General features: G+C 36.6%; 1 protein-coding gene across 8 annotated transcripts in view; it reads left to right on the top strand.

Annotated features, from left to right (window-relative positions):
* The window catches only part of LOC145996132 (eukaryotic translation initiation factor 4 gamma 3-like), a 198,690-nt gene that overhangs the window by 70,905 nt on the left and 113,790 nt on the right, over positions 1-13,995 (top strand). For 5 of the 8 annotated variants that reach the window (XM_083132440.1, XM_083132437.1, XM_083132439.1 and 2 more), the window contains 4 exons: positions 4,755-4,967; positions 7,619-7,689; positions 9,949-10,035; positions 12,956-13,045. In XM_083132440.1, coding sequence (XP_082988566.1) covers positions 4,755-4,967; positions 7,619-7,689; positions 9,949-10,035; positions 12,956-13,045 — 461 coding nt within the window. Of the gene's footprint in view, positions 1-2,527; positions 3,216-4,754; positions 4,968-7,618; positions 7,690-9,948; positions 10,036-12,955; positions 13,046-13,995 lie in introns of those variants that run through there. The other 3 variants (XM_083132444.1, XM_083132445.1, XM_083132441.1) reach the window with 2 other exon arrangements.

Raw genomic sequence — 13,995 nt, 5'->3', positions numbered from 1 at the left:
TTAATTTATGTTTCGATCTTAATCCCTGCCACTTCACATGTAAAGCATAATGGGAACATGGCTTTAGCTACTTTAATGATAAAGATCCTTGCAGAAATTGCTTGACCAGCAATTCCATGGATGATTTACTTTTCAGGTAGTGGTTGTGGGTTTTGATATTGTGCTGTGAAACATTGCTGTGTCCCTTGAGGTATTTTATTTAGTGCTGAAGCAACACACGCACAAGGTGTATGGATAGTACAGGGTGAAATTTCAGGAATGTATTCCTCATATGCACAGAATTAAACTCGCCACATGTGAGGAATTCATTCTAAGCTTTTGCCTGTATTTTTATTATGCCCTGTGCATGTGTGTATGCATGTGCAACATAAAGGGAGAATGTGTATCTTTAAACAGTATTTGTATTGTTATTACATTTCAAATGATGTAAAATTGATTTTTTTATGATTTTTAATCACTAGCAGCGTGCATATGTGTACCTTGGTGGGGGCAATGGGGCACTTGTCCAATAACATTTCCAGGTTTATTAAAAATTTACATGTTAGGGGTAGATTTTAACTTTCTGGAACCTAAAGTTCAAGTTCTTTCTCTCCAAAGTTAGGCCCTAAGTTACGCTGCTGCACATTGATCTGTTTTGTATTTATTGATGTATAATTCAACATGTAGCAAAGTGCCTGTGCATGCAGGTTGCAAAGGCTTTTGATGAGGGAATTACAACAGCTTGATGTTACAACATAAGCAACCGTGAGAAGTACCGTAGCTATGTATAGCCATGGACACGTCTGGGGGACTTTTAATGGGATTGTTACAACCCAGAAGTGTCTGTGACTGTACATACCGTTAGTATGTCCTCGCATGTGTGATTGAGTCAGGGAAAGACCAATATATGGAAAGTACTTCTTAAATCCAACTTAACTGTAAACTGAATTGCGTAAAAAAAAAAAGTCTTAACCCGGTACGATTCCTCTTTCTAAAAGTTAACACTCAACACTGTTGTATTTTTTTAAATAAAAATCTTGGATCAGTGTTTCATAACTAATGGTTTCACGTAGTGTCCTTGTGATGTATAAATGCAGCCTCCCTCCCCCAAGCGACCGATCTCCCCCCCTGGAAAACCAGAAAAAGTAGATAAATGCCCTTTAGCCCAAATGTACATTTTATTGCGATATTTACATGTAATGTAAATTTGATTATCACTCTCAATCTTCGAACTTTTTCATGCGATTACAGTGCTACCACAGAGACTAAAATTAAGACAACACTCGTTAATTTAAGGGCTGTAATGCATAATACGTTATTTTGAAGGCAGGCTACTAGCTTGTTGAAAGTGTGTTCGCATAAAGCCTAAATGCAAGAGGAGATGTACTTTTAGGCAATGATCTTTAAGCTCCGAGCTTTTTGTTACACCCTGTAACTAACTTGCTTGCTCATTCTTGGTGTGGCAACATAAAAAAGAAAAAAATCTGTCCGGTATTGATGTACGATGCTGCAACTCGGATGCATAGCGTGATCATATGACTTTATACTAAAACTGAGTACACTACGATGATGCCTATAATCGCTCCACAGATTTTCGGTAAGAATGGATAATGCAAAACTTGAATAGATCAATGATGTATAGTGTAAAGCGCAGCACGTGTGTCGATGACGTAATGGTAGACTGGGAAATTCAGCACAGCTGGTTTATGCAAGTGCTTCCTTTCCAGTTTGCTCGCGCAACCTCTTCTGGTTGGTAGCGTGTGTTCAGTTCAATAGTATCTCGCCTCGAGTTGGGAGGGGGCGTCATCATACGGGAAGAACCAATTTATGAGCGCCTAAACTTGCAATACAAGCAGCACTTGAAGCAAACTTAATTATGCACACTCTTTCACATATTTCTTCATATTGCCGACACGGTGAAGAGATCTTGCTTGGATAGTCGCCACACTTAATACACAAAAAGGGTGCTGTGTGATCGAAATAAGTTATATTCTTTACCAGAGAGTTAGTTTGTTGCTTGGGCAGCAGAATTTAATTTTGTATTGAACGGTAACTGCAGAAATGAAAATTCGGAGATTGGGTAATTCCAGATTTTTGTGGCAAAAGAAACTTCCTTACCGATCAATGAAATAGAAAAAATCTGTAGCAATGTATGTGTGCTTGCAATGTGTCGCGTGTTAACCAGTAACATACTGGCTATATGTATTTTTTTTTTTTTACTATTTCCTATTATAAGATAATTCTCACGTTCTTTGAAAGGTGTCAGCTGGGCCGGCAGAAACATTAAGCAAAAATAATACATGACCGAATAAAACTCAAATAAAAAATATCACCAGCGATTTAGTGATGAATAACGCCTTGAAACAATGTTGTACAAGATGCAATTTATGTTTCGTGTCTCCCGAAAGAAATCTGATGAGATTTGGCAACGTCGATCCTACTCAGCACCCAGGCTGGGCTCAGCCTATCTTACTAGTACCGTATCACGTGCACGGGGTTGGTACAGAGAAAACAGTTTTCAGAGGCGTGGTCATTGATTTTGTTTCTGTGGATATCACACGGTAGGAATAGAGAAAGTGACAACAGGCGTGTTTTTCTAAAGGAACTGTTCTTTTAGCTAAGCTTTGCGGGTAATTACGAGACGCATGGCGCTGTACGCTTATACGTGGGCACCGAAACTAGTCGTCTGCAGTGTGGGCTGGGAGTTGTTGAGTCAGTATTGATCTGACAATATTCGGACTGCTTGCAGCGTCCTCTTTGCCACTCGGAAACCATTGGTCTATCTCAAGTGTACCGCAGAAGGAAGAAACTGGGGCGCTGGGTCGTACGTTGTTTTCACCCTTCTATGCAGATAGCTTCTAATGTTTCTTTTTCTAACAGTCGGTGGTTTTTGGCGAAAGGAAGACGCCTACCGAACCAATATGTTAGTTAATGTTGTGGGGCAAATACAGTAACTTTTGCCATACAATCCCGTATGTGGTGGTTAAAGGTGGAGTTGCTTGTGAACAATGTTGACTGGATGAGGTTTAATCATCTTACTCCATTTGGAGGAGTGTTCGAATAGCGTGGATCTTGAGTGTTCGTACGGGTGTGTGTATGCGTGCGTGTGTGATATAAGCATCAGACTCTCACCATGGTTTCCCGTTACGGCAACAAGGAACCTGTGCATTGCTATATGCCACATTGCCCCCCTCCTCCAACGTTAAATCAATTCAGGATTCTGTCAGCTGCAGGAAGTAAGTAATGCATGAAACCCAAGAAATTGATTCGTAAATATACTTTGATAAATTCTGGTGTTGTTGTTTGTGTTCATTTTGCGTCATGTAGTGTTGTATTTGTTGATGCTGATTTGAAGATGCTGTGTGTCATGTGTCGACCAATTTACCTCTGAGTGGATAGAATTATTTTTTTAATCAGATAGTAAAATGTAGAATTCATTTAAACAGCGAAAAATCAATTTCTGGGGGGAGGGCGGAAAAAGCTGATTGATCACTATGCAGATAATCTGAGGTAGTTTAATTCGAAGGGGCGGTGGTGGTGTATGAACTACATATTTGCTGATTCTTTTTGCCTAATGAATGTAATTGTACATTCAGACGATATGTTTTAAAGGCACAATATATTAAATTGGATTGACCGAATTTCTTCTCTTTCTTGATCCACTGTGTTAACTAAATGATGTAACAAATTAGTGTGCATGATTGAAGGGTGGAATTCTTAATATTACACATGCATAGATAAGAATATTTAAAACAATATAAATCCAGTGTTGAAAAAAATGTGCACCCATCATGATCATAGTTTTTTTTACATTTACATAAGACAACGCAGTGATATGCAGGAAATTGTTTCTTTAAGTTCACAGTAACCAAGACAAAGGGAAACATTATAACTGAGTTAGTTAAATTCTGTTGATTGAATGTCTTCATAATAATTATAGTATTTTCATAACAATTGTAGTTACTAATGATTTTTTTTGTTACTGGTACTTTTCATTAATTTACGTTATGATGATAGGTTAGGTGTTCATTTACATTAACCTAAGTTTTACTGAATGTTAAAAGACTTGAAGTATTAATGTCAGTTTTGTGTTGTGTGAAAATTTAGAAAACCATGTTGGGAACAACGGGCATTTTTTAAAAGATGATAATTGCACACACTATCTGCACAAGCAACAACTGAATCAAAGCCAAAGTCAGAATAGTTGACTTTGATATGCAGTTTTCGTGTATAAGATAGTTAATGAATTGTGAGATGTAATGACCAGATTGTAATTAAACTTCAATTTAAAAACAAAAAACAATGTATTCAGTTTTGCAGTTTTATGTAAAAAAAAAAATTTACTGTGTAATTTCTTGCAGCATTGGCATGTCTAGCAATTTATCAGTTGGCTTCAGCTAAGGAAAATGACAAGTTTTTATCCTGTGTTCCTTGCATTTGCATTCAGTTAGTTCTTTGTCTTTGTCATTTTTATTTTGGATTCTAAATTTTCATTATTGTTCATGCACATTTTAGGCAACATAAAGTTAGGGTACAGTGTACATAATTATTTTTATGAACTGTTTTAAATTTATATATGCAGACAATGTAGTAAAAAGATGACAGGTTGGTGGTTTATCTTGGTATTACTATAAGTAATGTTTTTATTCAATGTTCGATCATCGTGAGTGTTTCCATCAGGATGTATTACATAAGAAAAAGTTTCTTAGCATGCAACATTTGTATTTTGTCGTTACTGAAAGATTAACACTTGACTTTTTTTGCTTGCTTGGTAGGAGCTGACGTTTCATATCACGTACAAGGATATCATCACCAGCAGGGAACAAACACACAATTACGGCCCCTTCACACCCAAAATCCTACTCTTCAACACAGTTCGGCCCCTCAGGGCCCCCCTGGTCCGGCACCAACATCAACACCACCAGGGTCTACCCATGACATGAGCAAACAAGTTTCCCATTTAGCGGGAGGACAGCAGTTACCAGCAGGTAAACTGATGGTACACTTACTGTGAATCTTGATGTACATAAATTTGAGGTTGTAAATGTTTGACTAATAATATTCATGTGGAACTTTTTTGGGAACAACTGAAGATGACCGGACCCCTCTCCGATTTTCTTCATATTTAGCATACTCACTAATTGAGAGGCCTCCTAATCATGAATCTGAAGTGAAAAGTTGCCGGAAACTTCTAGAAATTACAAAGATTTTCACAAGCAAATGTATATATTCCTGATACCACCACAACACGAAATTTTAACTATGTTTGCCTAACCTAACCATACATCAATGGTTCGTGTGGCTAGCATCAATGGTTCGCAATTATTTTGCAATTTCTAGACGTTTGCGACAAATTTTAACAAATTCGTCATTAGCAGGCCTCAATTAGTAAGTATGCCAAATATGAAGAAAATCGGAGAGGTGTCCGGTCATCTTCAGTCGTACACTTTTTTGATTACCTGTTCGATCTCAGCAGAACACCTCTCACTCGTTCATTTAGTCATTTTTAACATTCATACTTATCTATTCTGCATTGCAAAAGATTCTTTAACGTGGCATTTTGCTTTTTTCATGAAAATAATTTCAATTTTTAACATTAACAATAATTATTGTTCTTCCTTTTTTGCTTGCATAACGCACAATATGGCGGGCACAGCTTGAGTAGCGTTGTGGATCATCAACCTTCTTAACCGAAAAATGCCCCACAAACCATTCACTGTAAGGTTAGGTTAGGCAAACATAGTTAAAATTTGTGGTCTTAGTAATATGAGGAATGTGTGTTTCGTTTTTTTATCTTCTTGCAAAACAATGGCGTGGTTGGAAACGTTGGCAGTAGGTTACGTCATCAAACGTACGCAACATCCGGTTCACTTGAGAAAGCAAATACAAGCAACGGCAATTGTGCATCGGAGAAATATTTTTCTTCAAAAATACATATATTCCTGGTCAAATAGATTCCACGATGGAAGAAAATACCTTCACGAACGTTTAAAATGCTACAGAAACTTATTTTCGTCAGTAGTTTCTTCTGTAAAAATTAAGAAATGCATTCTGCTGAGATTGAACAGTAACCCTTTTTGTTGTTGTTTATGGAAATGAGGTGGAGTGTGGTTCCTTGGTGGATAGGTTTGTAATGAAATGGTCTTTTTCCAAATAATTTGTAATGCTTTTGTTAAGTCAGAGAAATATATTAGTGGTTTTATATCATGGGATATGAACAACTAAAAGTAACATGATTAAGCCTTAACAGAAAAGCACTACATATGCTAACCAAGGCAGTCTATTTCAGTAAAAAAAAAATAATTTCACAACGTTACTACTGAATTGTAAGCTGTCTTGGTCAGCATATGTATGTAGTGTTTTTTCTGTACAACTAAAGCTTAAAACAACCTTTTTTCCACAATGATTTTATCATGTTATAGGAACTTAATTAGCGAGAGTATCAAGAAATATTTCTCATCCATGCTCCAGAAACAATGAATTGACTTACCATGCCAATTTTGGAGCATTGACATCTTCGTTCCATTTTTATTTGAATCTTGGTTTGTTAATGAGGATTTAATCATCTTTACATTTGACTGAAAAGTTTACAGTCTTGCATAAGGGTATTTAACAGACAAACCTAAGCATGTACTGGTTGTGAACAAATCGATAATACTAATTTGGCATGTGAATATTGAGTGCATTGATTTTCATAATCTGTGTATACATGAGATTTAATTTTTTGGGTCCTTTCGTAAGATTCAGAATCAATTACTGTTTTGGTTAACTTTGCGGAGCTGCATGTTAGTGCTCATAAAGTGAATTTGAATGATAGTAGCATGAAATACATTTATGTGTATGTATGACTTTATTCATAATTTTTCTTGAAGTACTGCTGTAATGAAGGAATGATGATCAAAGGTTAACAGGCTTGCAGTTGAATAAAATTAACTATTTTTATTGGAAGTAGGAGTTGTAGCTTTCCTGGCGACATGATTCGAAAACGTGTTCTCAGGTTACGAGATTCCCTGAAGATGAGAACAATGTATGCCCTCGAAACGTTGGAAGCCAACTCCAATTTAACCTGGCTGGTAACCCGAGAACACTTGTTCCTATTTTTATTGGCTTAATATTTTTCTTACATGATCTTTTACACACATTGACACTTCCATAGTGCTATCATTCTGTGCAACATTCTTTTTGCATTTATTTTTCACATTTTAATCATCAGAGGTATAATTCGTTTATCAGAAAATGATCATTGTCTTGACATGTACCTTCTAATTTGGTCAAACATTTTGAACCTACAGCATTCTTCATGCAGATTGATGTGCACGTGAGAAGCTTCAAACTTTTAATCCTATGTTTAATGTTGTTTCTTTCAAATTTTTAAAATTCTTGCCAAAATTATTGGGAACCCTGACTCCACTTGCAATTTCTGAATTTCTGATAAATATCTTTTTAATCCTTTCATATTTGTACTTTTGTGTAACACTTTTTTAAAGTGAATAATAGTTTTGCGATTCCATTAGTTGCAAGTTGCAAAGTTAAAATAGTGGTATAGTCAGATTATTTCTTGCAGGCTGTATGGATTTTTAGAATTACACAATAAGCCTGTTGATACAATATATTCACTGCATGTTTTGTTTTATTCTAGGATCTGCTCATGCCACATTAAACATGAACTATGCAGGAATGCAGAATCAACAGCGGCCTGCAAGCTCGCAGGTAATTTTGTGGATAAATTTAAGTGATTTACTTATATACATGGTTACTGGCATCAGATGATGGTGATGAGTTAAATTTTTGGTTGTGTCAGCACATATTGTCATTTTGTACTCTTCAAAAATATGAGGGATCATCCTCTCATCTATAACACTTACCTTCATGTTAAAATAGTGGTGCAAAAATCCCCTTGACGAATGTCAAGAGTGCAGTGTTGCACAGGAGACGCACAACACATTTTAATGGTAAGGATAGACTAAAAAAATCCTCATTGTAAAAGGCCCTCTTTGTGAGACACGGTGGCCTAATTGGTAGGGTGCCACACTGCCACGTGGTGAGCCTGGTTGGGTGATCATAAGTTCAGAATTTTTTTGTTCCCACATAAAGGGGGCCAGAGCATGGTGCTGATCACATCACCTCCAAAATGAGAAACAGTGGGGGGTACCTACTGCCACATGCCCTCAATATGCCTTCATGGCACAGTGCTATATGCATGGGGGAATATGTCATCTCTTCTCACAATATTAAAAATCTTAGTTAAGGTGAGGGGTTACAGTTAGTTACACCATGTATGCATTTATTTCAATATCGTTGTAATGGCCAATGCTACTAAAAAAGATCTTGGCGTAAGACTATGAATTTCTCCCCATGTTGCAAGTTGAAGCATTTTTTTTATGTCTATTATTAAGCTTGACATGACTTGAAAAATATGATGGGGGAGGATTTTTAGATTCCCATGTATTCCTTATGGAGGAGAAAACAACTTCAAGTTGCAGCTAATCAAATGAAAGTTTTGACTTTTCCGCTTGTCAAACACACCTTCAAACTGCCCTCTTTCCGTTTATATATTTTTCTATGCCATCGGAAGTTTGATATTCCCAAGAGAACAAATCAAATAATACTCTCATAAGTGCAATGCATTTCTCCTTATCATTGCAGTGTTGCCAAACCTGATGCACATAAAAGATTTCAATTTCATATTAATTTGAATTGAAACTGAGTTCCAAGGGGCTAGATTTACGAAGCCTGGATAAAGAGCCTCTTTGGGTAATTCAATTTTACGCGTCAAAGGGGTGTACCGTTAACTTTCAAGTAATAACAATTTATTCTAAGTTTTCTGCTGCATCACCCATCTCAATAATCCACCGATGGTCATATAAAATTAAAATAAAGGATTCCCGGATAACAATATTATCTCATAAAAAAAAGTAGCTGTGAAGGTAAGAGGGGGTGGGGGTGATGCAACCCATATAACAATATCACGTCACGTGCAAAATTTATAGTCATGGCAAAAGTTGGTCTATGTAGACCGGAGCCAGTAATGTCATCTGCCCTTAAGAGAGCTAAGTTGGCAACACTGACTGAGGGAAGAGCTTGGCGGAAAGTGTTGTGCATGCCCTTAAAAAGCCTCATCATCCCCCAACATGTATGGCAGATGGTTAGGAAGTTTAAAAACTGTGTGAGGAAAGTGGTTGAAAAACATGGCAACTTGGGATTACATGAATGCTACTCGTATTTTACTCACAAATCTGGAAGAGAAGGAATGAGCAGGGGCATTTTACACTTTGCTGCTTCTTTTTTGCAGAGTGGTTAGCACAGCACGCTACAATGCCAGAGGTCCCGGGTTTGAATTCAGACCTTGGCACAAGTGTCCTTCATAAATTTCATCATGTCATCTCATTCCCTTCATGATTAACCAAAAGTGGCAAGAAAAGTATTTTTATGTCCCACCATAATATTTTGTACATAGTGATTCATGCTTCAGGAAATGAAAAACATGTTAGCAAAATAACACACCAGAATAGAGTACCTACTTGTCAGTGAATTTGATTTTTTTTATTTTAAAGTTTGTGGTCAGAGGGCAGTAAAATTGATACAGCTTCAATTGGTTGCGCTGATAAGTTTTGAGGTTTAAGTCCACTTTCATGCACAGATAGTCAAATTGAGACTGGACCTACAGTTTAAATTGAGTTTTGAACTTCTGTGTGCCTTCACCAGGTAACGATCCCGAAACTCCTCAATTATCACTCATAGTACTTAATTCTGGTATATTAATAGTCATAATGTGTATTGAGATAAATGTTTTTTTTTTAAGTTTAAACTAATTCAATAATTCCATATTTCCTTAACCAAAATATCTGAATCGAACTTGATTTACCATGTGATTTGCTTATTTTTTTTTTTAAATGTTTGATAAATTTTACCATTAATTCAAAATTCTATGCAATTCCTAAATTGATGCATTTCTTCTTGTTTTTACAGTATTTTGCAAGGCCTCGAGCTACAAATCGTCAGCAGGTATTAACAGTGACATCTAATAATTCCACTCAGCAGGTCCCATTTTCTACAGTAAGTTCCAGTTTTTGTTTTATACATGCTATTATGTGTGTTAGGGATGTGACCGATTAATCGGTACTCTATTGGTATCGGCCAATATAGGCATATTGGTAAAATTGCCTATTATTTTACTGATCCAATATATCGATAAATATCTGATAATTTAGTACAAAATTCTGCCATTTTGTTGTCATTTTTATGGATAATCTCCATGCCCTACTTTCGTAAACAGTAAATATGTAGATATGCAATTTCTTTTTTCACTGAAGTCGCACATTTATTAAGGAGGTCAATGAACATTTCAGGTTCTAATTTTATATCTGATCAGTAGAATATCGGTTGTCTGTATCGGTAAATTTTATATCAGTATCGGCCAAAATTCCATATCGTCCCATCCCTAAAATGCTCATGCTGAGATTTGATTGTGCAGTCACTTGTAAAATTCGGATGTAGTTCCTATTAAGAAGTACAGGGTCAGTCAGCCTGGAAATGCCAGGGAGATTTACTGTGTTTGTTGAAAAATCAACATCTTGTAGTCCACTAAAAGTAGGTTTTTGAACAAAGAAGAAAGGACAAGCAAGAAGTTCTAAATTTGTTCTGGACAAATTATACTTCAGTTTGGTATAATTTAAATTTTAAGTACATTCATATTGTTACATAAGATGAATTATATTAAATTAAACTATAATTAGAAACGATATCATGAAAATTTCCCCCCCTAATAATCTTTCTACTGAATATTACTGATAGTTACAGGAGAAATTGCATATTACATACTTTAGGAGAGGAGCTATTTTGAACTATTTTCAAGCAGTGAGTGGCTATTGATGTGTACCACTTTCATGTTGCAATTTTTGAGTTCACTTGACATTATGTTAAATACATATATATTACAAATTTTACTACAATTATGTATTATTTAGGCTATAATTATGATTTCTTATAAAAAGATGAATTTTTTGTTTATTAGTCAATACATAAAAAGCTCACCCATGATACCTCTATCCAATAGATAGAAGTTCTTATCAATTTCCCCTCTTTTAACATGTGAAGTGAATATTCTAAAAACTTGGCAAAGTGGGATTGTCTTTTTTTTAATTAATATAAACTTGAAATTTTTGAATCGTCGGTGAATAAGAAACTGTACACAGACTACCCAGAGAAGGCAACTTGACGTGCAGGTTCCCTCAAGGGGATGTTGCGTTTACTGAACTGTAACATCCAGCCAAGTTGAAATCATCTGTTACCACTGGAAAAATCTCCTGTTCTTCGGGTTTTAAAACAAACTAACAAGAAAATCTTCTATCCGCAAGTGTTGTAAAAAGTAATGATTCCCTGCAGTCCGTTTCAAAACATGCATGGTGCAGAATGTGTTGGATAATTCAAGAATTACATGTAAAAAAAAAATGTGTTCTTGATTAATAGTTTTTCAACTCCAGCCATGTTAGTTTTATGTAGGGGAGTATTGAGCGAGACAATCTGTATATTTCATTGATTTATTTTAACTACTACTTGTATCTTATTTTTGGTGTTTTATACCTGCAAATAGTATATCTGAATTTAGTGATTTGTTAGTAATGTTGTAAACTACTTATGATTTGAATTTACAGGGATAAAAATTTCTCAGATATTACATTTTCCCACTTTTTGTTTCTTAATTTTGAATCCATGAAAAATGTAAAATTGTGGCTCTATTTTGTAATCCTATCTCATGGAATTTCCGTAATTTCACTCGTAAATATTTTGTCAGTTTGTACTGACGTGGAAGGAAAAGTGGGCCTCCGCGATGGTGCAGTTGCATTGTAATCAAGCGTTCCTGGGTTCGATACCTGGTGGATCCCACTTTAAACTGTAGGTTCAGTCTCAATTAACCTTTCTGTGCATAAAGTGGACTTAAAACAACAGCAAATCAATCAATTGGAAGGATATGTTTTAGAATTCAGCCCCTGAGTGAGAAAGTCTGGAAATGTAAAATATAATTGTTATACATTTGATGATAATTTTCCGCAGCAAGTAAATTTTGTGTTAAAGGGCTTTAAGAAATGGCCTCTTGTATCCTGAACCAATGCTTACACTTTTCCACCCTAAACGTGTACTGTGAGCAGAATTATAGCAAGTTTTATTCTGAAATGTTCTGCAAATGTATTTTAATGTGCCTGGAACAGTCAGGTGATTTCGTTTGGCAACACAAGTAGAAACCCTGTTTGTAGATTTTTTTCTGAATTTGCATTTATGCATCCAACTTGTGTAGTAGCCAAACCTTGATGGCAGGGTGGTTACCATATAACATGCTGCAAAGTCTGAGCGATCCCAGGTTTGAATCCTAGCCTGGGAACAGATGTTCTTTGTGAGTGTCCCTTCTTCATCATGTTATCATCATTGTTACAATTAGCCAAAAGTGGTAGAAGAATAATGCTAATTAACAAAATAATGAACATTAATCTTAAGTATGTTCAGTTTTTATGCTGAAATTTTGCACTGTTATCCACTATAATGTGTGTCGTTGTCCATAGTGCATCCCAGTTTTACTGTAAATCTTGCAGCAACATAATTCCCAGTGGAGTGTATTGTGCTCAATGATTAATATGAGTAGTGGACTGAGATTTTGTGAGGAAAATCACCATGATGAGAGCATATTATTAGTTTTGCCTGGCAGAGAACGGGAACACAAGAGTAAATACAGCACACAAGAAACAAATCTTTTCACTGGATGTACACTATACTTCTGCTTCTCGTGTCCCTACCTGTTTTCAAATCCTCTTTATCCTTCCCCGCAGAAGGCTTGCAACTCTTGTTCTACTGTTGTCTTGACAGGTACAAGGAACATGTTTTGCACAGCACATGTTGTCAGATGCTATTTGTGAGCACATTATTTGTTTGTCATTGTAGTGTGTTATTGTGTATATTAATTGTAGTGATATGTTTTTTAAAGGTTATGTATCCTGGATCATCGGCAGTAGTTCCAGCTGTTGGTCACAATCAAATGTTCCTTCCTCATGGGCAGATGCAACAGGTTCTTCCGGTAAGTACACTTAATTTTTGGGCATGATATAAATTATTGCATTGATGTTTTTTTCAGGGGCTGCAAATTGCCAATGTACTGGACCCATTAAAGAAATATTGACCCTACAATTTTTTTACACTAACAATGTAAGCCACGGTAGCTCAGTCATTAGGGTGTCTGACTACTGTGCTAGAGACCTGGGTTTGATCCCCAGCAGGGGAGAATTGGGAATTTTTTCCACCTGTTAGAGCAGCTCCGGCGCTCACCGAGCATCGTATAAAGTGGGTACCTGGAGGAAAGCCTGCGGGATAAAGGTGGCCAAGGCATGGTGCTGATCACATCACCGCCACCTTTGGTCGTGATCAAGTAAGTGTTGGGCCCTAACCCCAGATCCCCTATACACCTTCATGGCATGGTGCATAGCACAGGGGAGAACTTTACCTTTTTTACAATGTATTAACCAAACTGATTATACGTTACATTCAGTCTATGCACTTTTGCCATCATTCTAGCAGTATCCATGTTGCTACAGCAAACCATTCTTTGGGGGTATCTCAGCACCACTTCCGGACAGCCGACTGATGTGTGTTCGTGCATGAAGTCTAACATCCAACAGAACATGGTTCTGCATTCCCACAAGTGGCTGCTAACCTTGTGTGGATGCCAGAATCAGACAGTTTTTTTTTACAAAGAAAGCAAACTGGCCTGCACAAATTACGCGTCACTGTTCTTCCTATGGGATGCAGCATTGCCATATTGTGGCAATACGTACCACTATAGACTACCTTCACACACACGTTGGGCACACTTTTCAAACTACTAAATTTCCATTGTTGGGTGGGGGAGGCGAGTTTCAATCATTTTGAACAACCCAAATGTGTCTAAAATCTCTGATTTTTAGGAACATTTTTCATGAACAGTAGGAAACTTGAAGGTGGGGGGAGGGGGGTAACCGGTTGATGAACACT

The sequence above is a fragment of the Lepisma saccharinum genome, chromosome 12 (genome assembly GCF_977018435.1).
Source record: "Lepisma saccharinum chromosome 12, izLepSacc3.1, whole genome shotgun sequence".
NCBI classification, from domain to species: domain Eukaryota; kingdom Metazoa; phylum Arthropoda; class Insecta; order Zygentoma; family Lepismatidae; genus Lepisma; species Lepisma saccharinum.
Note: the sequence above shows the minus strand (reverse complement) of the source record. Positions and strands in the feature narration are given on the sequence as shown.